This window comes from Ranitomeya variabilis, chromosome 1, assembly GCF_051348905.1.
Source record: "Ranitomeya variabilis isolate aRanVar5 chromosome 1, aRanVar5.hap1, whole genome shotgun sequence".
In the NCBI taxonomy this organism is placed as follows: domain Eukaryota; kingdom Metazoa; phylum Chordata; class Amphibia; order Anura; family Dendrobatidae; genus Ranitomeya; species Ranitomeya variabilis.
Window position 1 is genome coordinate 723,216,043 of NC_135232.1, and position 24,450 is coordinate 723,240,492.

A 24,450-nucleotide genomic window follows, 5' to 3' on the forward strand; every position below is an offset into this window, starting at 1 on the left:
CATGAGACGGTGCATTATCATGCATGAAAATTATTTTGCTGCAGAAAGCACGGTTCTTAATCTTGAACCATGGCAGGAAGTGTTGTTTTAGAAACTCCACATAGATTAGGGAGTTCATCTTTACCCCTTCAGGGATCATAAAGGGGCCGACAATCTCTCTCCCCATGATTCCAGCCCAAAACATTACTCCACCTCCTCCTTGTTGGCGCCTTAGCCGTGTTTTCATGGGGTGTCCATCAACCAGCCATCCTCCACTCCATCCATCTGGACCATCGAGCGTTGCACGGCACTCATCGGTGAACAAAACAGTTTGGAAGTCAGTCTTCATGTATCGTTTGGCCCACTGGAGTCGTTTCTGCTTGTGTGCAGTGGATAGAAGTGGTCGACAGGATGGCTTACGCACCTCTGAAAGACCCTGCATCTTGTTGTTCTGGGGACGTTGGAGGCACCAGCAGCTTCAAAAACTTGTCTGCTGCTATGACCAGGCATTTTTGCAGCTGCTCTTTTAACCTTATGCAATTGCCTGTTGGAAAGAGTCCTCAATTTTTCCTTATCAGCACGCACACGTGTGTGCTGGGAATCAGCTACATACTTCTTGATTGTGCGATGATCACGATGAAGTGTCTTGGCAATGTTGATTGTAGTCATGCCTTGACCTAAATACTCCACAATTTGTTGCTTCTCGGCAGCCGACACATCCTTTTTCTTTCCCCTTTTGGCAAAAAATGTAGGCTGATTAATAATGTGGAACAGCCTTCTTAAGTAGTCTTGCCTTTATTTGGACACACCTGCCAAACTAATTTGCACAGGTATCTGCAATTGCTTTCAGTGATATAAAGAGCCCTGACACACATCACCATCAATGAGTTTAAATGACAAACAAAAAAATTCAAACCTTATCACTCCTAAACTCTTTGTGCATAATAATTTGGAACACAGTGTATTCTCGTGGTGTGCATCATTATAGTGGCATCTTTTCTTGTTTTGCTGCATTATGTCTGCCACTTTTTGCACCCCGAGTTGGATCCATTTCACATTATAGTAGTGCGCTCGATGTCTCTCCCTTTTTAAAGTGTGGCCATACAACGCGATCCGTAGGCAGCACAAGTCTATGGGAAAATGCAGGATCCTGCAAATTTTTCTTACAGGATCCTGCATTTTCAAAAATCGACGGATTGCGACGTGACACAAAAGACGGAAATGTGAAAGTAGCCTTAACCCCATCTTTCTTCTTTACAAAGTAAAACCCAGCAGCAATGGGAGATGAGGATGGTCTGATTACTACCCTTTGCCAAACTTTCCGCGATATAGTCCTTCAAGGCCTGTGTGAAGGACGAGGGAGACTCCATTTTGGATATATTAATTCAGGCCCAATAGAGTATCCAGAGATCTCCCTTTCCACTCCTGAAGTGGCCCCCACCCTTGGGATAAGAACACAAATCCCCAACAGTACAGAACTTTTGCCAAATGTCCAGAGAATTAGAGGCCATGTGTTAATGAAGGCAAGGAGGAGCAGAGCTGGGACCCCCTGCTGTCTTTTGTACAAAGTGGCCCACATCAAGGGGAAAGTGTAGACACTTAGGCACTGACACCTAGAGATGAATTATCTATATATATATAATTGTCTAAGGGGTACTTCCATCTTTCTGTCCACAACTTCCGTAACGGAAATCCCGCGTCGCTGATTGGTCTCGCCAGCTGCCTGTCATGGCTGCCGCGACCAATCAGTGACGGGCACAGTCCAATTAGTCCCTCCCTACTCCCCTGCAGTCAGTGCCCAGCGCCCGCATACTCCCCTCCAGTCACCGCTAACACAGGGTTAATGCCAGCGGTAACGGACCGCGTTATGCCATGGGTAACGTACTCCGTTATCGCTGCTATTAACCCTGTGTGTCCCCAACTTTTTACTATTGATGCTGCCTATGCAGCATCAATAGTAAAAAGATGTAATGTTAAAAATAAAAAAACAAAAAACCTGCTATTCTCACCCTCCGTAGTCCGCCCAGGCGCGCGTGGCTGCCGCCATCTTCCGTTCCCAGAGATGTATTGCGAAATTACCCAGAACACTTAGCGGTCTCGCGAGACCGCTAAGTCATGTGGGTAATTTCGCAATGCATCCTGGGAACGGAAGATGGCGGCAGCCACGCGCGCATCGCCAGAGCTTCGCTAGATCCCGGCGGGTGAGTATATAACTTTTTTATTTTAATTATTTTATTAAACAGGGATATGGTGCCCACACTGCTGTATACTACGTGGGCTGTGTTATATACCGCGTGGGCTGCTATATACTATGTGGCCAGTGTTAGATACTATGTGGGCTGTGTTTTGTACTGCGTGGGCTGTGCTATATACTACGTGGCCAGTGTTAGATACTATGTGGGCTGTGTTTTGTACTGCGTGGGCTGTGCTATATATTACGTGGCCTGTGTTATATACTACGTCGCCTGTGTTATATACTGCGTGGGCTGTGTTATATAGTACGTGGGCTGTGTTATATAGTACGTGGGCTGTGTTATATAGTACGTGGGCTGTGTTATATAGTACGTGGGCTGTGTTATATAGTACGTGGGCGGTGTTATATAGTACGTGGGCGGTGTTATATAGTACGTGGGCGGTGTTATATAGTACGTGGGCGGTGTTATATAGTACGTGGGCGGTGTTATATAGTACGTGGGCGGTGTTATATAGTACGTGGGCGGTGTTATATAGTACGTGGGCGGTGTTATATAGTACGTGGGCGGTGTTATATAGTACGTGGGCGGTGTTATATAGTACGTGGGCTGTGTTATATAGTACGTGGGCTGTGTTATATAGTACGTGGGCTGTGTTATATAGTGCGTGGGCTGTGTTATATAGCACGTGGGCTGTGTTATATAGTACGTGGCCACTGTTATATATTGCGTGGCCTGTATTAACGCATCGGGTATTCTACAATATGTATGCATGCATATAGCAGCCACATAGCATATAGCACAGGCCACTTACTATTTGTCTGCTATATACTACATGGCTCCTATATACTACGTGGCCTGTGCTATAAACTATGTGGCTGCTATATACATACATACATATTCTAGAATACCCGATGCGCTAGAATCGGGCCACCATCTAGTAGTAACATAGTTATTATTAGGGTTGAAGGAAGACTTTAAGTCCATTTAGCTCAACCCATAGCCTAACCTAACATGCCCTAACATGTTGATCCAGAGGAAGGCAAACAAAAACCATGTGGCAAAGAGTAAGCTCCACATTGGGGAAAAAAATTCCTTCCCGACTCCACATACGGCAATCAGACTAGCTCCCTGGATCAATGCCCTATCAAGGAATCTAGTATATATACCCTGTAACATTATACTTTTCAAGAACGGCATCCAATCCCCTCTTAATAATAATAATAATTTTTATTTATATAGCGCCAACATATTCCGCAGCGCTTTACAACTTTAAATTTTAACTTTAAATTTTAGTAATGAATCCCTGAATACAACATCATACGGCAGAGAGTTCCATAGTCTCACTGCTCTTACAGTAAAGAATCCGCGTCTGTTATTATGCTTAAACCTTCTTTCCTACAGACGTAGAGGATGCCCCCTTGTCCCTGTCTCAGGTCTATGATTAAAAAGATCATCAGAAAGGTCTTTGTACTGTCCCCTCATATATTTATAAATTAAAATTAGATCACCCCTTAGCCTTCGTTTTGCCAAACTAAATAGCCCCAAGTGTAATAATCTCTCTTGGTATTGCAGACCCCCCAGTCCTCTAATAACCTTGGTCGCTCTTCTCTGCATCCGCTCCAGTTCAGCTATGTCTTTCTTATACACCGGAGACCAGAACTGTGCACAGTATTCTAAGTGTGGTCGCACTAGTGACTTGTATAGAGGTAAAATTATGTTCTCCTCATGAGCCTGTTTTAATGCATTTCATTATTTTATTTGCATTTCTTAGAATACCCTCCAGGATTTTACCCACAGTAGAGGTTAAGCTTTCTGGCCTATAATTTCCGAGTTCAGTTTTTGTCCCCTTTTTGAATATTGGCACCACATTTGCTATACGCCAGTCCTGTGGTACAGGACTGTACTTAATTCCTGCAGTACTCGGAGGTGTATCCCATCCGAGCCCGAAGATTTTTTTCAATTTTAATGATTTTTAGACGCCGCCGTACTTTCTGCTGGGTTAAGCAGGTGACATTTAACCCCTTCCCGCAGCGGCCCTTTTTCGTTTTTGTGTTTCCGTTTTTCGCTCCCTTCCTTCCCAGAGCCATAACTTTTTTATTTTTCTGTCAATATGGTCATGTGAGGGCTTATTTTTTGCGGCACGAGTTGTACTTTTGAACGACACCATTGGTTTTACCATGTCTTGTACTAAGAAACAGGAAAAAAATTCCAAGTGCGGTGAAATTGCAAAAGAAGTGCAATCCCACACTAGTTTTTTGCTTGGCTTTTTTGCTAGCTTCACTAAATGCTAAAACTGATCTGCCATTATGATTCTCCAGGTCATTACGAGTTCATAGACACCTAAGGCCATGTTCACACATAGCGGGTTTTACCGCGGACCAGCAGCGTTTCTGCAGCTGCGGGTCCGCTGCAGTTTCCATTGCGTTTACATTTACATGTAAATCCTATGGAAACCGCAAACCGCAGTGCACATGCTGCGGGAAAAAACACGCAGAAACGCAGCGGTTTACAACCCACAGCATGTCACTTCTTTGTGCAGAATCGCAGCGATTCTGCACACATAGGAATGCATTGATCCGCTTACTTCCCACATGGGGCTATGCCCACGATGCGGGAAGTAAGCGGATAATGTGCAGATGGTACCCGGGGTGGAGGAGAGGAGACTCTCCTCCAGGCCCTGGGAACCATATTTGTGGTAAAAAAAAGAATTAAAATAAAAAATAATGATATACTCACCTCTCAGCGCTGCACGCGGCGGTCCGGTTTCAGTTGCTGTGCGAGCAGGGCCTGAGATGATGTCGCGGTCACATGACCGTGACGTCACGAAGGTCCTTCTCGCACAGCATCTTTGGAACCGGACCGCCGCGTGCAGTGCCGAGGAGATCGGTACGTCAGAGGGTGAGTATAAACCATTTTTTATTATTTTTAACATTACTATTGATACTGCATATTGCTGCATATGCAGCATCAATAGTATAAGCGTAAACCCGCAGCGGAAACCGCAAGACAAAACGTGATAAATCTGCAGGGATAACCGCAGCGGTTTTGCCCTGCAGATTTATCAAATCCGCTGCGGGAGAACCCGCAGGGACCCGAACCTACGTGTGCACATGGCCTAACATGTCTAGGTTATTTTTTATCAAAGTGGTGAAAAAAATTTCAAAACTTTGCTTAACCCCTTCCCGACATTTGACGTACTATCCCGTCGAGGTGGGGTGGGCCCGTATGACCGCCGACGGGATAGTACGTCATAGCCGATCGGCCGCGCTCACGGGGGGAGCGCGGCCGATCGCGGCCGGGTGTCGGCTGCATATCGCAGCTGACATCCGGCACTATGTGCCAGGAGCGGTCACGGACCGCCCCCGGCACATTAACCCCCGGCACACCGCGATCAAACATGATCGCGATGTGCCGGCGATGCAGGGAAGCATCGCGCAGGGAGAGGGCTCCCTGCGGGCTTCCCTGAGCCCCCCGCAGCAACGCGATGTGATCGCGTTGCTGCGAGGGTCTTACCTCCCTCCCTGCCTGCTCCAGACCCGGATCCAAGATGGCCGCGGATCCGGGTCCTGCAGGGAGGGAGGTGGCTTCACAGACGCCTGCTCAGAGCAGGCACTGTGAAGCAGCCTGCACTTCAATCAGATCGGTGATCTGTCAGAGTGCTATGCAAACTGACAGATCACCGATCTGTATTGTCCCCCCCTGGGGCAAAGTAAAAAAGTAAAAAAAAAAATTTCCAAATGTGTAAAAAAAAATAAAAAAAAATATTCCAAAATAATGAAAAAAAAAAAAAATATTATTCCCATAAATACATTTCTTTATCTAAATAAAAAAAAAAAAACTATAAAAGTACACATATTTAGTATCGCCACGTCCGTAACGACCCAACCTATAAAACTGCCACACTAGTTAACCCCTTCAGTAAACACCGTAAGAAAAAAAAAAAAAAACGAGGCAAAAAACAACGCTTTATTACCATACCGCCGAACAAAAAGTGGAATAACACGCGATCAAAAAGACTGATATAAATATCCATGGTACCGCTGAAAACGTCATCTTGTCCCGCAAAAAACAAGCTGCCATACAGCATCATCAGCAAAAAAATAAAAAAGTTATAGTCCTGAGAATAAAGCGATACCAAAATAATTATTTTTTCTATAAAATAGTTTTTATCGTATAAAAGCGCCAAAACATAAAAAAAATGATATAAATGAGATATCGCTGTAATCGTACTGACCCGACGAATAAAACTGCTTTATCAATTTTACCAAACCCGGAACGGTATAAACGCCTCTCCCAAAAGAAATTCATGAATAGCAGGTTTTTGGTCATTCTGCCTCACAAAAATCGGAATAAAAAGCGATCAAAAACGGTCACGTGTCCGAAAATGTTACCAATAAAAACGTCAACTCGTCCCGCAAAAAACAAGACCTCACATGACTCTGTGGAGCAAATGTGGAAAAATTATAGGTCTCAAAATGTGGAGACGCAAAAACTTTTTTGCTATAAAAAGCGTCGCTGGTTTCACACTTCCGTTTTTGTCTGCAGCGTTTTTTGCACAAAAAAACGCATGCGTTTTTTCCCTATATTTAACATTGAAAACGCATGCGGTTTTTTTGTACGCGTTTGGTCGCGTTTTCAAACGCATGCGGTTTTTTTCTGCATGCGTTCATTTTCAGAAATACAACCTGCAGTATTTTCTTGCGTTTTTAAGCACATGCGTTTGTTTGCGTTAAAAACGCATGCATTTTTATCGAAAAAAACAGAAAACACACTGAAAAGCCACCCACCACCATCAAGGTGATAAAGGGATCCAAACCCTAACCCTAACTCTACCCCTAACCTCACCCCTAACCGTTTAATGAACATTTTCTGACAGTCATAGTGCCACGTATTTCAGTGCCACGTATTTCAGTGCCACGTATTTCAGTGCCACGTATTTCAGTGCCATGTATTTCAGTGCCACGTATCACGTATTTCAGTGGCACGTGTTTCAGTGCCACGTATTTCAGTGCCACGTATCACGTATTTCAGTGCCACATATTTTAGTACCACGTATTTCAGTTGCACGTATTTCAGTGCCACGTATTTCAGTGCCACGTATTTCAGTGCCACGTATCACGTATTTCAGTGCCACGTGTTTCAGTGCCACGTATTTAAGTGCCACGTATCACATATTTCAGTGCCACGTATTTCAGTGCCACGTATTTCAGTGCCACGTATTTCAGTGCCACGTATCACGTATTTCAGTGCCACGTGTTTCAGTGCCACGTATTTAAGTGCCACGTATCACATATTTCAGTGCCACGTATTTCAGTGCCACGTATTTCAGTGCCACGTATTTCAGTGCCACGTATTTCAGTGCCACGTATTTCAGTGCCACGTGTTTCAGTGCCACGTATTTAAGTGCCACGTATCACGTATTTCAGTGCCACGTATTTCAGTGCCACGTATTTCAGTGCCACGTATTTCAGTGCCACGTATTTCAGTGCCACGTATTTCAGTGCCACGTATTTCAGTCACGTTTAGGGTTAGGGTTAGGGGTAGGGTTAGGGTTAGGGCTAGGGTTGGAGGTAAAGTTAGGGTTGGGGCTAAAGTTAGGGTTGGGGCTAAAGTTAGGGTTAGGGTTTGGATTACATTTACGTTTGGATTAGGGTTGGGATTAGAATTATGGGTGTGTCAGGGCTAGGGGTGTGGTTAGGGTTACCGTTGGGATTAGGGTTAGGGGTGTGTTTGGGTTAGGGTTTCAGGTAGAATTGGGGGGTTTCCACTGTCCAGGCACATCAGGGGCTCTCCAAGCGCGACATGGCGTCCAATCTCAATTCCAGCCAATTCTGCGTTGAAAAAGTAAAACAGTGCTCCTTCCCTTCCGAGCTCTCCCGTGCGCCCAAAAAGGGGTTTACCCCAACATATGTGTTATCAGCGTACTCGGGACAAATTGAACAACAACTTCTGGGGTCCAAGTTCTCTTGTTATCCTTAGGAAAATAAAAATTTGGGGGGCTAAAAATCATTTTTGTGGGAAAAAAAAGATGTTTTATTTTCACGGCTCTGCATTATAAACTGTAGTGAAACACTTGGGGGTTCAAAGTTCTCACAACACATCTAGATAAGTTCCTTGGGAGGTCTAGTTTCCAATATGGGGTCACTTGTGGGGGGTTTGTACTGTTTGGGTACATCAGGGGCTCTGCAAATGCAACGTGACGCCTGCAGACCAATCCATTTAAGGCTGCATTCCAAATGGCGCTCCTTCCCTTCCGAGCTCTGTCATGCGCCCAAACAGTGGTTCCCCCCGACATATGGGGTATCAGCGTACTCAGGACAAATTGGACAACAACTTTTGGGGTCTAATTTATCCTGTTACCCTTGTGAAAATACAAAACTGGGGGCTAAAAAATCATTTTTGTGAAAAAAAAAAAAAGAATTTTTATTTTCACGGCTTTGCGCTATAAACTTTAGTGAAACACTTGGGGGTTCAAAGTTCTCAAAACACATCTAGATAAGTTCCTTGGGAGGTCTAGTTTCCAATATGGGGTCACTTGTGGGGGGTTTGTACTGTTTGGGTACATCAGGGGCTCTGCAAATGCAACGTGACGGCTGCTGACCAATCCATTTAAGTCTGCATTCCAAATGGCGCTCCTTCCCTTCCGAGCTCTGTCATGCGCCCAAACAGTGGTTCCCCCCCACATATGGGGTATCAGCGTACTCAGGACAAATTGGAAAACAAATTTTGGGGTCCAATTTATTCTGTTACCCTTGTAAAAATACAAAGCTGGGGGCTAAAAAATCATTTTTGAGAAAAAAAAAAAAATTATTTTCACGGCTCTGCGTTATAATCTGTAGTGAAACACTTGGGGGTTCAAAGCTCTCAAAACACATCTAGATAAGTTCCTTAGGGGGTCTACTTTCCAAAATGGTGTCACTTGTAGGGAGTTTCAATGTTTAGGCACATCAGGGGCTCTCCAAACGCAACATGGCGTCCCATCTCAATTCCAGTCAATTTTGCATTGAAAAGTCAAATGGCGCTCCTTCCCTTCCAAGCTCTGCCATGCGCCCAAACAATGGTTTACACCCACATATGGGGTATCAGCGTACTCAGGACAAATTGCACAACATTTTTTGGGGTCCAATTTCTTCTCTTACCCTTGGGAAAATAAAAAATTGGGGGCGAAAAGATCATTTTTGTGAAAAAATATGATTTTTTATTTTTACGGCTCTGCATTATAAACTTCTGTGAAGCACTTGGTGGGTCAAAGTGCTCACCACACATCTAGATAAGTTCCTTAGGGGGTCTACTTTCCAAAATGGTGTCACTTGTAGGGAGTTTCAATGTTTAGGCACATCAGGGGCTCTCCAAACGCAACATGGCGTCCCATCTCAATTCCAGTCAATTTTGCATTGAAAAGTCAAATGGCGCTCCTTCCCTTCCAAGCTCTGCCATGCGCCTAAACAACGGTTTACACCCACATATGGGGTATCATCGTACTCAGGACAAATTGTACAACAACTTTGGGGGTCCATTTTCTCCTGTTACCCTTGGTAAAATAAAACAAATTGGAGCTGAAATAAATTTTGTGTGAAAAAAAGTTAAATGTTCATTTTTATTTAAACATTCCAAAAATTCCTGTGAAACACCTGAAGGGTTAATAAACTTCTTGAATGTGGTTTTGAGCACCTTGAGGGGTGCAGTTTTTAGAATGGTGTCACACTTGAGTATTTTCTATCATATAGACCCCTCAAAATGACTTCAAATGAGATGTGGTCCCTAAAAAAAAATGGTGTTGTAAAAATGAGAAATTGCTGGTCAACTTTTAACCCTTATAACTCCGTCACAAAAAAAAATTTTGGTTCCAAAATTGTACTGATGTAAAGTAGACATGTGGGAAATGTTACTTATTAAGTATTTTGCGTGACATATGTCTGTGATTTAAGGGCACAAAAATTCAAAGTTGGAAAATTGCAAAATTTTCAAAATTTTCGCCAAATTTCCATTTTTTTCACAAATAAACGCAAGTTATATCGAATAAATTTTACCTTTAACATGAAGTACAATATGTCACGAGAAAACAATGTCAGAATCGCCAAGATCCGTCAAAGCGTTCCAGAGTTATAGCCTCATAAAGGGACAGTGGTCAGAATTGTAAAAATTGGCCCGGTCATTAACGTGCAAACCACCCTTGGGGGTGAAGGCGTTAAAACAAAAAAAAACAAAAAACGCCATTTTCCGATACCCATAGCGTCTCCATTTTTTGTGATCTGGGGTCAGGTGAGGGCTTATTTTTTGCGTGCCAAGCTGGCGTTTTTAATGATACCACATTTGTGCAGATACGTTCTTTTGATAGCCCGTTATTGCATTTTAATGCAATGTCGCGGCAACCAAAAAAACGTAATTGTGGCATTCGAATTTTTTACACGCTACGCCGTTTTGCGATCAGGTTAATGCTTTTTTTTTTATTGACAGACCGGGCGATTCTGAACGCGGCGATACCAAATATGTGTAGGTTTGATTTCTTTTTTTGTTTTATTTTGGATGGGGCGAAACGGGGGTGATTTAAACTTTTATATTTTAATTTTTTTCATATTTTTAAAAACATTTTTTTTTACTTTTGCCATGCTTCAATAGCCTCCATGGGAGGCTAGAAGCTGGCATAGCCTGATCGGCACTGCTACATAGCAGCGATCATCACATCGCTGCTATGTAGCTGAAATGCAGGCTTGCTATGAGCGCCGACCACAGGGGGGCGCTCACAGCAGGCCGGCATCAGTAACCATAGAGGTCTCAAGGAGCTCTATGGCTACCATCCTGATGCATCGCCAACCCCCGATCATGTGACGGCCGGAAGCGCCGGTTAAATGCCGCTGTCAGCGTTTGACAGCGGCATTTAACAGGTTAATAGCGGCGGGTGAATCGCGATTTCACCCGCCGCTATTGCACGCACATGTCAGCTGTACAAAACAGCTGACATGTCGCGACTTTGATGTGGGCTCACCGCCGGAGCCCACATCAAAGCAGAGGGCCCGACATGTGCCGTACTAGTACGGGGCATGTCGGGAAGGGGTTAATGGGGAATTTTTGTTATCACTGATCATATTGTCTGCTATGGGATTTTCTTGTGTAAATACTGATGAAAAAAAGTCATTCAGCATATTGGCTTTTTCCTCATCCACCATTTCACCCAGACTATTTTTAAGGGGGCCAACACTTATCATTTTTTAGTTTCTTACTATTTACGTAGTTGAATATTTTAAATACTTTGGGATTATTTTTACTCTCTCTGGCACTGAGTCTCTCTGTCTCAATTTTTGCTGCCTTGATTTGCTTTTTACAGAATTTATTTAATTTTCTGTATTTATTTAATGCCTCATCACTACCTACTTCCTTTAATTCTCTAAATGCTTTCTTTTTGTCACTTATTGCGCCCCTTACAGCTCTATTTAGCCATATTGGTTTCCTCCTATTTCTAGTATGTTATGAGAGTATCGTGCATTTCAGAGATAAGACCAATATACCATCAGAACCCTGGGAGCCTTCCGCGCACACCCCAGTGTCTCATATTTCTCTAGCTGTCCCGGATATTGAGCTATCATGACTTACTCTCCAGAACCACTTAGCCGATCCAAGTTTGGACTCTCCATATCGGTCCAGCCCCAAAGAACCCGTTGAGACGTCAGTCGTCCCGTTTGGACCTCCCACTAGGAAGTTATGACCCATCCTAGATCTTGGGAATTATTTCAGCTAGGTCAAGGGAGGAGAATTCAGTCCAACCCAAAGGCACGGTGGCGAATGTGGGAGGGGGCGAGCTAGGGGTTAAAAGCTAGTTGCATACCTTTAGCCTTTAAACACAAGAGGAGCAGCACAGTGAAAAAACAGAGAAAAGAGTAGTATGCAGACAAAAAGGGATCACCAGAGGTATTTACCAAAATATAACAATTTTATTAAACCACACTCTTTGAACACTACACACAATAATTAAAAGCACTTAAAATTTGCAAAAAACATAGCAAAACAAATAGTAGAGACAAGACCTGTGATAAGGTCAAACCACAGTGCCACCCTGAAGGCTACCTGCAGGATCAGAATGAAAGTTCCCCCATGGCTCACAACTAGTCAGACCATAGGGCGTACTATACTACCTGACAAAATGTACCAGGCCTCGCAGGTAGCGTCCCCATAAGATAGATCAGGGCAATAGAAGATGGAAAAAATATAAGCGGGTGGCACCGGGCACAAGTGCCCAACGCGTATCGCCAGTGAACTGGCTTCCTCAGGGGCAATAACAGTAGTGTCCATAGCCGGTGGTTAAATACCTGTCAAGTAGTTGTCAAAGTGGAGTCAGCTGGAGACAGGGGGTATCCGGACTTAGGCTAGTGTGCGCGCATCCAAGGCCGGAAGTGGCCCACAACGCCAGCGGCTGCGCAATAGAAGAATAGATCAGGATTCAGGCTCCGGATCGTCCGCCCAGGTGCAATGCGCACGCGCAATGCACACAACCTGGGCACATCACAGTAGGAGACACAGGAGCCAGTGCCGACATGAGGACGCATGCGCGGTAAGGCACATGAGGTAATGGTCCCCCGTCCCGAGATGTCCGCCCCGGGTCCAGCGCGCACGCGCAGTGGGCCAAGGGCGGACGCCAGCAGGACAGAGGACCAGAAAAAATATATATAACCAAATTGGCCATCCCAGCTCAGAAGCCGGTGTGCAATAGATAGAGGGGCAAAAATGTAAAGGCACCCTAATCAGATCCTAATACATAGATATTCACACAATATTAACAGGAGGAATCCATCTCAAACAGGCAAATGCATATACAGCATATACAATAAGATGGAAGGCCACATGGAGAGGAATACTTCCTAGACAATGGAGAAATACAGTATAAATACAGATGAATAAACGGATGGACGAACTCAAATCCATACATGAATGATTGCAACTCAAGGTACCCTAGAAACATTCAAAAAGCAAAATGCTGTGTACACATGTATATAGTGCCAAAGATGGAAGGACACTAAGGTTATAAAGGCCCAATAGTTACCTAGACCTGGCATGATAAAAAGTGTTCCATCTTTGGCACTATATACTATCTTATTGTATATGCTGTATATGCATTTGCCTGTTTGAGATGGATTCCTCCTGTTAATACTCACCTCTCCGTCGCTCAGGCCCCCGGCACTTTCAATATTCACCTGACTTCGTTCCGGCGCCGCTCCATCTTCAGCGTCTTCTGCACTGACGTTCAGGCAGAGCACGCGCACTAACCACGTCACCGCGCCCTCTGACCTGAGCGTCACTGCAGAAGACACTGAAGAAGATGGAGCGGCGGTTGGAACGAGGAGCAGGTGAATATCGTGCAGAGCAGTGCTCCCCTCCTCGTTATACTCACCTGCTCCTGGCGCGGTGCAGTCCCTGCTTCCCCGGCGCTGCTGCTTCTTCCTGTACTGAGCGGTCACCGTTACCGCTCATTACAGTAATGAATATGCGGCTCCACCCCTATGGGAGGTGGAGCCACATATTCATTACTGTAATGAGCGGTACTATGTGACCGCTCAGTACAGGAAGCAGCAGCGGCGCCGGGGAGCCAGGGACCGCGCCAGGAGTAGGTGAGTATAATTAGACAGCTCCCGCTCCCCTGCTGACCCCTGGGTATGACTAGAGTATAAGCCGAGAGGGGGGCTTTCAGCCCCCCAAAAATGGGCTGAAAATCTCGGCTTATACTCGAGTATATACGGTATATTTCCGGCCTGGGACTGGGGATATATATACTGCCCTCACTGCAGAGTGCCCCGATAAACAGTACGTGAGAGGGCAGCCTTTCCGGTGACTACTTATACACGGTGCAGTTCCCCGACTGATCTCAGGGAAAGGGGGGTGCCAGAGAGCTGACTGTGTAAGCTCCTCTGTGAAGGCGGGGGGATATCAGTATCCCCTTGCTCTCCTCTCATGTGTGTTTTCCTTACAGCCTGCCTCTCCGGACCAGAGATATTATAGTCTGCTCTTTGGCAGGCTGGCCCCAGGAACAAGATTAAAGGCACAGTCATAAGGATGATGATGAGGAAGTTCTTGGCACCCCTGCTCCGAGAACACATCCCCAAAGTCAGACAGGTATTTAGGTACAGACTGGGTAACCACCCAAGGTCACTCTTATTCACCTTCTTTTATATTTAATAAAGACATGACAGCACCGCACATGAGAGGAAGAAATAGAAGAGACTCCTAGGGTGGGACAACAGCAGATAACACCCTTCTACCGAAGGCTAGATTTCAGAGCCCTAGATCTAGCCTGTAGTAGCGGAAGAAAGTGGAGGGTGAAGACCATACTGCTGCTCTGCAAATCTGTTCCACAGATGCATTCGCGCCCTTTCAGCCCAGGATGTGGCAATGGCCCTTGTAGATTGAGCCGTTACACTGAGTGGGGGAGTCTGACCTGGTCAGGCCAGATCAGTTCTTATGATTACTCTGTCCTCCAGAAAGGTAGTACATGGGGGATTTACAGAGATAGCTTGCAGCTCACAGATACGCCGAGCTGACGTCAGGGCAACCAGGAGCACTGTTTTTAAAGTTAAGGGCTTCTCTGAAATAGAAGTAAGAGGCTCGGAAAGAGAAGTTAATGCATTTAAAACTAAAATTTAGATCCCAGGGAGCCACCTTGGGTAATGATTTTGAGGGTCTGTCTGCAAATAAGGCTCGCATGAACTGGCAGACCCAAGGGTGATCTGCAATTTTTGGTCAAACAATGCACCTAGGGCAGAGACTTGTACTTTTAGGGTGTTAGTAGAGAACCTTCTTTCCAGCCCTCTTTGAAGGAATTCTAGTATTTCTTTTACCGGGACTTTCTGACTCGTATTGGACAACTGTCGTCCCGAAAATTCCAGGAATTTTTCCCATATCTTTTGGTACTAGTCTGATGTTATTTTCTTTCTGCTGGCGAGCAGTGTGTCTACTAAAGGGTTTGAGAAACCTCTTGCTAGTAACAGTCCCCTCTCAAGTTCCAGGCGGTGAGATGGAGTCTGTGCACCTGACGATGTAGCACTGGACCCTGGTATAGATTTGGAATGTCCGGGAGGATCCATGGGTCCGAGATAGACATGCGTCTGAGCCATGTGAACCGTGCTCTCTTTGGCCAAAAGGGCGCTAAAAGGATTATCCGTGTCCTGTCCTCCCAAATCTTCTTTAGGAATATCTGAATCAATGGCATTGGGGGAAATGCGTACCCCAGATGAAACTTCCACTGGTGCAGTAGTGCATCCAGTCCTTCCGGGTGTTCTTTTGGATTCAGGGAGTAGAATCTGTTTACCTTCTGATTTTTTATTGTGGCAAATAGATCAACTTCTGGCATGCCCCAGAATGCACAGATTTTCCCAAATACCGCTTGATTCACGGACCACTCTCCCTGGCATAATACACGGCGGCTTAAGAAATCCGCCACAAGATTTAGCTTCCGCCATCAGGGATGTTGATCTTGTACCTCCGTTTTTTTTTTTTTTATAAGCTATGGTGGTGCTGTTGTCGGACAGCATTGTGACATGTTTCCCTTGTACTTCTTTCTCTGCATGAAGAAGTGCTCGCCTTACAGCTGTTAACTCTTTTAGGTTGGAGGATGCCGTTCTCATTGGAGGTTCCCATGGACCCTGTAGAATTAGGCCTGACAGGTGTGCTCCCCAACCTAACGGCCCTGCATCTGTAGTTAATACTACCGGGTTTTGAATTGAACAAGGTACAGCGTTGCTTAGGTTTTCGATGCTCAGCCACCACTTTAATGATTCTTGCACCCGTGGTGATAGGAGAATCTTTCGATTCAAATTGTATGGATCCACTGTCAGTTCGGACAGGATCCGCCATTGTAAATCATTTGTATGGGCTTGTGCCCACTAGACTGCTGGGATTGTCGCTGTTAGAACGCCTAAGAGTGACATCGCCGATCTTATTGAGATGGGTCTGCGCCCTAAATCTGACCCATCTGTACCTGGCGTATTTTTGGTTGAATGGTCCAGATCTTTTTCTCTGGGAGGACGCATTTTTGCTTGATTGAATCCAGTTGTATGCCCAGGAACTCCTGTATCTGAGTTGGATTTAGTCTTGAGTTTTTGAAGATTATTATCCAGCCTAGACTGGTCAGTATTTCTCGCACTGTTGTGACTGCCTTTGCGCGTTTTTGTTTGTCGTCTGCTATGACAAGAAAGTCGTCCAAATAGGGTACCAGCAGTATATCTTTCTTTCTTATGTAGGACGCTATTTCGGAGATTATTTTTGTAAATATACGGGGAGCTACAGAGACCCCGAAGGGAAGGCACTGATATTGTAGGTGAGTGGGAACTTGAGCAATCTCCACTACCAACCTTAGGTACTGCTGGTATTCTTCGCAGAATGGTACATGGTAATAAGCGTCGGTTAGATCTACTACCACCATGTAGCACCCCATATTGAGTAGCTTTACTGCTGACTTTAAAGTTTCCATTTTGATACTCTCCACCCGGATATATCGGTTTAATGCTTTTAAGTTGAATATTGTCCTCATTGAGCCGTCTGGTTTTGGTGTAAGAAAAAGGGTACTGTAGAACCCTTCTCCTATTTGGTGATATGGTAGCTTTATTAGTACTTCTTTCTGTAGGAGGATTTGAATTTCTTTTTCTAGTGTGGCTTGGTTTTTCTTGGGCACTCGAGTGATTATCATCCTCTGTGGCAAGGGGCTGAGGAAACTTAGTCGCAGGCCCTCGGATAATAAATTGGTTATCCATTGTGAAGCAGGTAATGCTAACCATTGATGGAGAAAATGTCGGAATCTTCCCCCCACAGGATTTCTGGCGTCATTGAGGTTTGGGGTGTGATCTAGAGGGAGGCTTATTGAAAAGGAATTCCCTATCTTTCCTCCAGGGTTTTCCTCGCATGGACCTATCATCTGAGCGTCCTCGGCCACCTCTATTCCCTGATCCTCTAAAGGACGAATAAGCATCACCCCAACGGCGTCTAGAGAAGGGGGGAGTGGAAACCGTTTCTTCTTATCCGATGCTTTCTCCAAAAGTTCGTCTAACGCCATCCCAAAAAGGTACTGACCTTCACAAGGGACTGAACAGAGTTTTACTTTTGATTGAAAATCTGCAGCCCAGTTTTTTAGCCATAGTATCCTGCGCCCTGAATTTGATAGGGCGCACGCACGGGCGGTACATCGAACGGAGTCAACTGATGAGTCCGCTAGGGATCCTGCCGCTTTCTGTAAGGAGGGTATTGCCTCCAATAGCCTCTTTCTCGGGCATTTGTTTTTAATTTGTTCGCTTAATTCTTCAAGCCACTTGACCATAGCACGAGCTGTCCAAGTGGCGGCAACCCCAGGCTTAAATGACCACGCTGAGGCCTCCCAAGTGGATTTTAAGAAAGCATTGGCTTTCTTGTCAAGGGGGTCTTTTAAGGCACCCATGTCCTCGAATGGTAGGGCTATTCCTTTAGAAGTACTGGCGATGGCCGCATCCAGTCTAGGCGCTTTTTCCCATTTTTCACAGATCTCTTCATTAAATGGGTATTTACGTTGAAGTGTCTGAGGCAGGGACATCTTTTTGTTCGCTTTTTTCCATTCCTTTTTAATTAAGTTTAGAAGGTTGTCATGAAAAGGAAAAACCTTACATTTTTTCCCCTCTAAATTGCTGAACATGGAATCTTGTACCATGCGTTGTTCCTTAGGCGTTTCGATCCCCATAGTGGATCTAACCAATTTAAGCAATTCCCCGATATTTTCGGACAAAAAATAAGGGTGGCCATACTCCTCATCCAAGGAGTCCAGGTCTGACACCTCCGAGGGAGTTAATTTGTCGGGGTTGTCGTATATATGACCCAGAAAATATTCCTCCTTCATCTGGAGCGACTGGGAGTCAGACGGGAGAGAAAATGCCCATGCTTGGGGGTCACCCTGAAGAAGAGATTATTATCCCAACCCGTTATTCCTCGGTTCCTGAGAAACAAAGATGTAACCTGAAGTATAGTTTCCAGGCCTCCCTTAAAACAACAAACTTGTCACGTTCCCCAGAGAAACTGTCAGGAAAAGCTATCCTGGGCTCCCCTAGGGGTTGCCCGAGATTCACGGTTCCCAAATCTGACATATTACGGTGCTGCAAAACGACATTGCGTACAATTTCCACCTCCAGGCTGAGCTGCTGCAGTTGCCCTGTCAAAGCAGTAATGGGATCCATAATGGATCAAAAAAAAAAATGGCTTCAGCCAGGGCTAATGTCAAGACTCTGTTGTCCAGTGTCCCAGGCCCAGGGGTTTCTTCCCTGTCCCTAACACTAGGGGTGCCCAAGCTTGCCCTGTTCCCCGGATTATATCTGATTGTGAAGACGCCAGGACCACGTAACTTGCCTTAAATCCTGAGTCTGCCCTCAGTCTGTATTCTTCCTCCACAAATGAAAGAGTGGAGTAGTAGTGTAACATAATACATCAACCAGATTAACGAGGTAATACGAACAGGCATAAAGGAAAATACCAATCATACAAATGTACTCACACATATAACAGAGAAATGAACAGGGAAGTTGAGGATGGGGTAAAACCAAAGTAGGAGCGGAAAGGGCATTATCACACATCCAAAACCTAGTAGCAGTCACAGATAAACCCACCAAATGCCTTCTCAAACAACAACCACAATATACCATCTTCTTCTAACCATGCAGCATAAGTTATCTCTGACAATGAGTGTTTGCCAGGGACCAGAATATATAGGAGAAGGGAGTGGCTAACAGTGCACAGCTGAGAGCCTTAATGCAGGAAAGCTTCCAGGAGCTCTCAACTGAGCAGATTAATCCCTGCACTGCTAAATGAAACCTGCACCATTTAATATGAAGGAGAAGTGCTTCTAATTAGTGAAGGAGTAGGAGAAATCAGGACGCTGTGGTCTTCTGGCTCTTCTCTGTCCTGGTAAACCTGTGACATCTGGGCTATAATAAAGGAGGAGGTAACTCATCAGCAGTAATGGAAAGTATGTGCACATTGACGGCATCAGCAAAAGAGTGAGTGCAGCTCTGGAGTATAATACAGGATGCAACTCAGGATCAGTAATTTAATGTATGTACACAGTGACTGCACCAGCAGAATAGTGAGTGCAGCTCTGAAGTATAATACAGGATGTAACTTAGAATCAGTGCAGAATAAGTAATGTATGTACACAGTGACTGGTCCAGCAGAATAGTTAGAGCAGCTGAAGTGTATACATTACATTACTGATCCTCCACTGATCTGTATTATACTCCAGAGCTGCACTCACTATTCTGCTGGTGCTGTCACTGTAGATGAGTCTGTCTTCTATACAGCTGCCGCTGGAATTATTCACAGTGTGTGCAAACTAAGAGTCGCCTTCACTCTTTGTGCGGCAGGTCAAGGATATTCTCTATTTCCTACAAGATGTCCTACCTACAATCAAGCCAATCTGAATAAGCAGAGCTGCAGTATAAACTATGGGGAAAGGGGAAGAAGCAGCCTGGAGCTCTGATGAGATCCATACAAACACTCATCTGATACATAATAAGTGTATAATTATATCTAACTGATATCCTTGGTACCTTCAGGTTTCCTCTGTCCAGTGCTGCAGTCAGATGCTTGCGGACGTCAGTCAGCTTTGGTCGCGGTCCCCGAGGACTGGTTCCCTGCTTCAAGGGGTTTTCCTTCAGGTACTGCTCGAGTTTGGCTTCTCCAAGAAGCAGTTCAGCCATGTCATCTGTAGGGCAGGAGAGAGACTAATGTACATAGTGTATGTACTACAGAAATGTGTCCTGCATATAGTGGGCAATATATAATACAGTGTTCTGTATATAGGGGTGCATTAAAATGTACTGTGTATACAGGAGATGTATACAGTGCCTTGAAAAAGTCTTCATATCCTGACTCTTTCCACATTTTTTCACGTTACACCCACAAACTTAAATGTATTTATTAGAACTTTATGTGATACCAACACAAAGTAACGAGTATTTGACGTGTAAAGGGAATGATATGAGGTTTTTTGGTTTACTAAATATTTAATAAGCATAAATCTGACAATTGTGCTGTACGATAGTATTCAGCCCCTCTGAGTGAATACTTTGTAGGACCACCTTTCACAGTAATTCCTGCTGCAGTCTTTTGGGGTCTGTCTCTCCACCTTCCTCTGCAGTCTTTTGGGGTCTGTCTCTTCAGCTTTGCACATTTAGAGGTGACATTTTGCCCCTTCCTCTTTGCACACTCGCTCTCTCAGTGACATTGGATGGAGACGTCTGTGTTCTGTAATTTTCACGTTTTGTCATAGATTCTCTTTGAATGGGTCTGGACGGTGAATGGGCCGTTCACTCAAATGAATATCCTCTCATCTAAACCCTCCATTGTGGCTCTGGCAGGATGATTAGAGTTGTTGTCCTGCAGGAATGTGAACCTTTGCCCAAGTCTCAAGTCTTCTGCAGCCTCTAACAGGTTTTCCTCCAGGATTGCCCTATTTAGCTCCACCCATCTTTTCATCAACTCTGACCAACTTCCCTGGCCCTGCTGAAGAAAAGTCTCCCCACAGCAGGATGCTGCCACCACCATGTGTGACGGTGAGGATGGTGTTTTTGGGTTGATGTGTAGTGTTACTTTTCCGCCGCACATAGTGTTTTACATTTATCCCTAAAAGTTTTCCTTTGGTGTCCTCTCACTAGAGCCCATTCTTGCACATGCTCTCTGTGTCCCCTACATGGGACTTTTTATGACTTTCACAAATGTCTTTCCTCTTGCCACTATTCTATAAAGATGGTTTTCATGTTATTTGCTCTCTAATGTTCTCACACAAACCTCTGAGGCCTTCACAGAACAGCTGTAGTTATATTGAGAAATCACACCCAGGTGGACGCAATGTACTAATTATATAACCTTTGGAGGGGGGGGGGGAAGGTACTGGAGACTTCTGAGATCTCGGAGGTCTTTACGGACTTCAATGCGGATTTGTACTCCTCGCGGCTGGATGCATCGATGGGAGACACTGGGGCTTTTTTAGGGGGGGACTTGAGTTGCCTAAGCTGAGTGAGGATGACAGGGAAAGTTTGGAGGCACCTATTACGGATGAGGAATTGAGCCGGGCATTAAGGTCAATGGCAAGGGGTAAGGCGCCAGGAGCAGATGGACTACCAGCTGAAATTTACAAAGATATGGAGGAAGTGTTGATGCCCAGTTTAAGAGTGGTCTTGGAGGAGGCTAAGAGTAAGGGAATCCTTCCAGCCTCCATGAGGGAAGTCATAATAGTGGTAATCCCGAAGGAGGATAAAGACTTACGGTATCCTGAGTCATACCGAACAATTTCTTTGCTTACAACAGATGTCAAGCTTCTGGCCGGGGTGTTGGCAACCAGACTGTCAGGTGTTATCTCTAAATTAATATATCCGGGTCAGTCCGGCTTTATGCCAGACAGGTCTACAGCAATTAAATTGAGAAGGCTTTTTATGAATGTACAGCTGAGTGCTGATAACTGTGGCCAGAGTTATTGCATCCTTAGACGCCCATAAGGCTTTCGACTGTGTAGAATGGGGGTATTTGTGGCAGGTATTACACTGTTCGGGTTTTGGTCCACAATTTGTGTCCTGGGTCAAACTGCCGTATACGCAACCAGTGACTAGAGTTAGGGTGAATGGAGAGTTTTCTTGTACGATTAAAGGTACCGTCACATTAAGCGACGCTGCAGCGATATCGACAACGATGCCGATCGCTGCAGCGTCGCTGCGTGGTCGCTGGAGAGCTGTCACACAGACAGCTCTCCAGCGACCAACGATGCCAAAGTCCCCGGGTAACCAGGGTAAACATCGGGTTACTAAGCGCAGGGCCGCGCTTAGTAACCCGATGTTTACCCTGGTTACCAGCGTAAACGTAAAAAAAAAACACTACATACTTACATTCCGGTGTCTGTCCCCCGGCGCTGTGCTTCTCTGCACTGTGTAAGCGCCAGCCGGAAAGCACAGCGGTGACGTCATCGCTGTGCTTTGCTTTACAGCCGGCACTGACACATTCAGTGCAGGAAGCTGTGAGCAGCAGCGCGGACGCCGGGGGACGTGACAGACATCAGAGGCTGAGTATGTAGTGGTTTTTTTTTTACTTTTACAATGGTAACCAGGGTAAATATCGGGTTACTAAGCGCGGCCCTGCTGCGTGTCAAACACAACGATATCACTATTCAGGACGCTGCAACGTCACGGATCGTTGTCATTCTCGTTGCAAAGTCGTTTAGTGTGAAGGTACCTATAGTTACATAGAGGTGTCCACTCTCCCCTCTTCTGTTTGCTTTGGCTGATGAACCATTGGCCGCCAAGATTAGGCAGTCTGCTGAAGTATCTGGGTTTAAGTATGGGTCAATTGAAGAAAAGATAGCGTTATACGCGGATGACATACTGCTGTTCTTGAGCGATCCACATATTTCATTGGGAAATGCTATTCGGCTTATCGAAAGATTTGGAGCATTGTCGGTGTTGAGGGTAAATTGGAATAAATCAACTCTGTTTAAGGTAGATGACGTTGGGGATGAGATGGGATATGTTGCGGAGGGAGGCAGACTTAAAGTGGCTGATCAATTCAAATATTTGGGGATATGGATCTCTAAGCCGATTACAGATTATTTGCATAAGAATTTGATTCCCGTGTTGGGGGTTCTTAAAGGGAACCTGTCACCTGAATTTGGCGGGACCAGTTTTGGGTCATATGGGCGGGGTTTTCGGGTGTTTGATTCACCCTTTCCTTACCCGCTGGCTGCATGCTGGCCGCAATATTGGATTGAAGTTCATTCTCTGTCCTCCGTAGTACATGCCTGTGTAAGGCAAGATTGCCTTGCGCTGGCGTGTACTCCGGAGGACAGAGAATGAACTTCAATTCAATATTGCGGCCAGCATGCAGCCAGCGGGTAAGGAAAGGGTGAATCAAACACTCAAAAACCGCGCCCATATGACCCAAAACCGGTCCCGCCAAATTCAGGTGACAGGTTCCCTTTAAGGCAAAAGTAGGGGCATGGTCTAAATTGCACTTGTCAGTGATGGGCCGAGTCAACCTTATTAAAATGATTCTCATGGCTAAGATATGTTCTCCATAACACACCTATTTGGATACCACGTGGGAAATTTAAGTTGATTAACTCCTTATTTAGGAATTTGGTGTGGGGGAAGCAGCATCCCCGTATTAGGTTGGAGACGCTTCAGAGACCTAAGGATGAAGGAGGTTTGGCTTTGCCTAACCCTGAAATATACTTCCTGGTGGCTCAGTGCCAGCACTTAGGCTACTTTCACACTGGCGTTAACTGCAATACGTCGCAATGCGTCGTTTTGCCGAAAAAACACATCCTGCAAGCACTTTTGTTTTTTCTGCATTGACTAACATTAGCGATGCATTTGCGACGCATTGACACACGTCGCAACCGTCGTGCGACGGTTGCGCCGTGTTGTAGCGGACCGTCGGGAGCAAAAAACGTTACATGTAACGTTTTTTGCTCCCGACGGTCCGCTTTTTCCAACCGCGCATGCGCGGCCGGAACTCCGCCCCCACCTCCCCGCACTTCCCTGCACCTCACAATGGGGCAGCGGATGCGCTGGAAAAATGCATCCGCTGCCCCCGTTGTGCAGCGGAGACAACACTAGCGTCGGTAACCTCGGCCCGACGCACTGCGTCGGGCCGAGCCCGACGCTAGTGTGAAAGTAGCCTTAAAGGGCTGAGAGCGTGAGGTGTCTTCCAGCGTGGTACAACAGCTGATAGAGAGGGTGACGACAAGATGTCCTACGGTACAGTGCTTGGAAGATGGGTCTCTGAGGGCACTTGGGAAAAGCTATCCTATGCTATTCCTGATATATAAATTATGGGGAAGAGTCAGATAAATTCGTGGAGTCACCTGTCTTACCAGGTTCTCCCCGCTGTGGTTTAATAGCAATTTACCGGAGTTTATGGCAATGGGATGTTTACCAGAATGGCAGGCCAGGGGAATATCAATATGCACAGGTGAGAAATCCATTTAATGCCCAGAACAGGGGAGACTGTTTTAAAATTCAATGAGATTTAGTGTTGGAGTATGTGTGTGGAGAGGGGGCAACGAGAGGGGTTATTTCCACCTTGTACAGAGACCTACTACATACTCATTTACTAGGTTTCCCAATTGGCGCTAGAACTAAATGGGAGAATTGGGCCATTTAGAGGATGAAACATGGATGTCTGTGTTAGAATGGATACCAAAACTGTCACTGAATGAATCAAATCGACTGTCTCAGCTTTATATCCTACATAGAGTGTATAGATCTCCAGATGTTTTGTACTGTATAAGGCC

At 45.4% G+C, this 24,450-nt stretch overlaps 2 protein-coding genes across 4 annotated transcripts in view; one reads left to right on the forward strand and one right to left on the reverse strand.

Annotated features, from left to right (window-relative positions):
* The window catches only part of LOC143798623 (protein kinase C theta type-like), a 1,028,586-nt gene that overhangs the window by 757,517 nt on the left and 246,619 nt on the right, over positions 1-24,450 (forward strand). The gene's annotated exons all lie outside the window — the stretch shown is intronic.
* TTC7B (tetratricopeptide repeat domain 7B) overlaps positions 1-24,450 on the reverse strand; it is a 152,798-nt gene that overhangs the window by 112,490 nt on the left and 15,858 nt on the right. For all 3 annotated transcript variants that reach the window (XM_077267669.1, XM_077267673.1, XM_077267678.1), the window contains exon 2: positions 19,718-19,872. In XM_077267669.1, the coding sequence (XP_077123784.1) occupies positions 19,718-19,872 (155 nt within the window). The remainder of the gene's footprint in view (positions 1-19,717; positions 19,873-24,450) is intronic.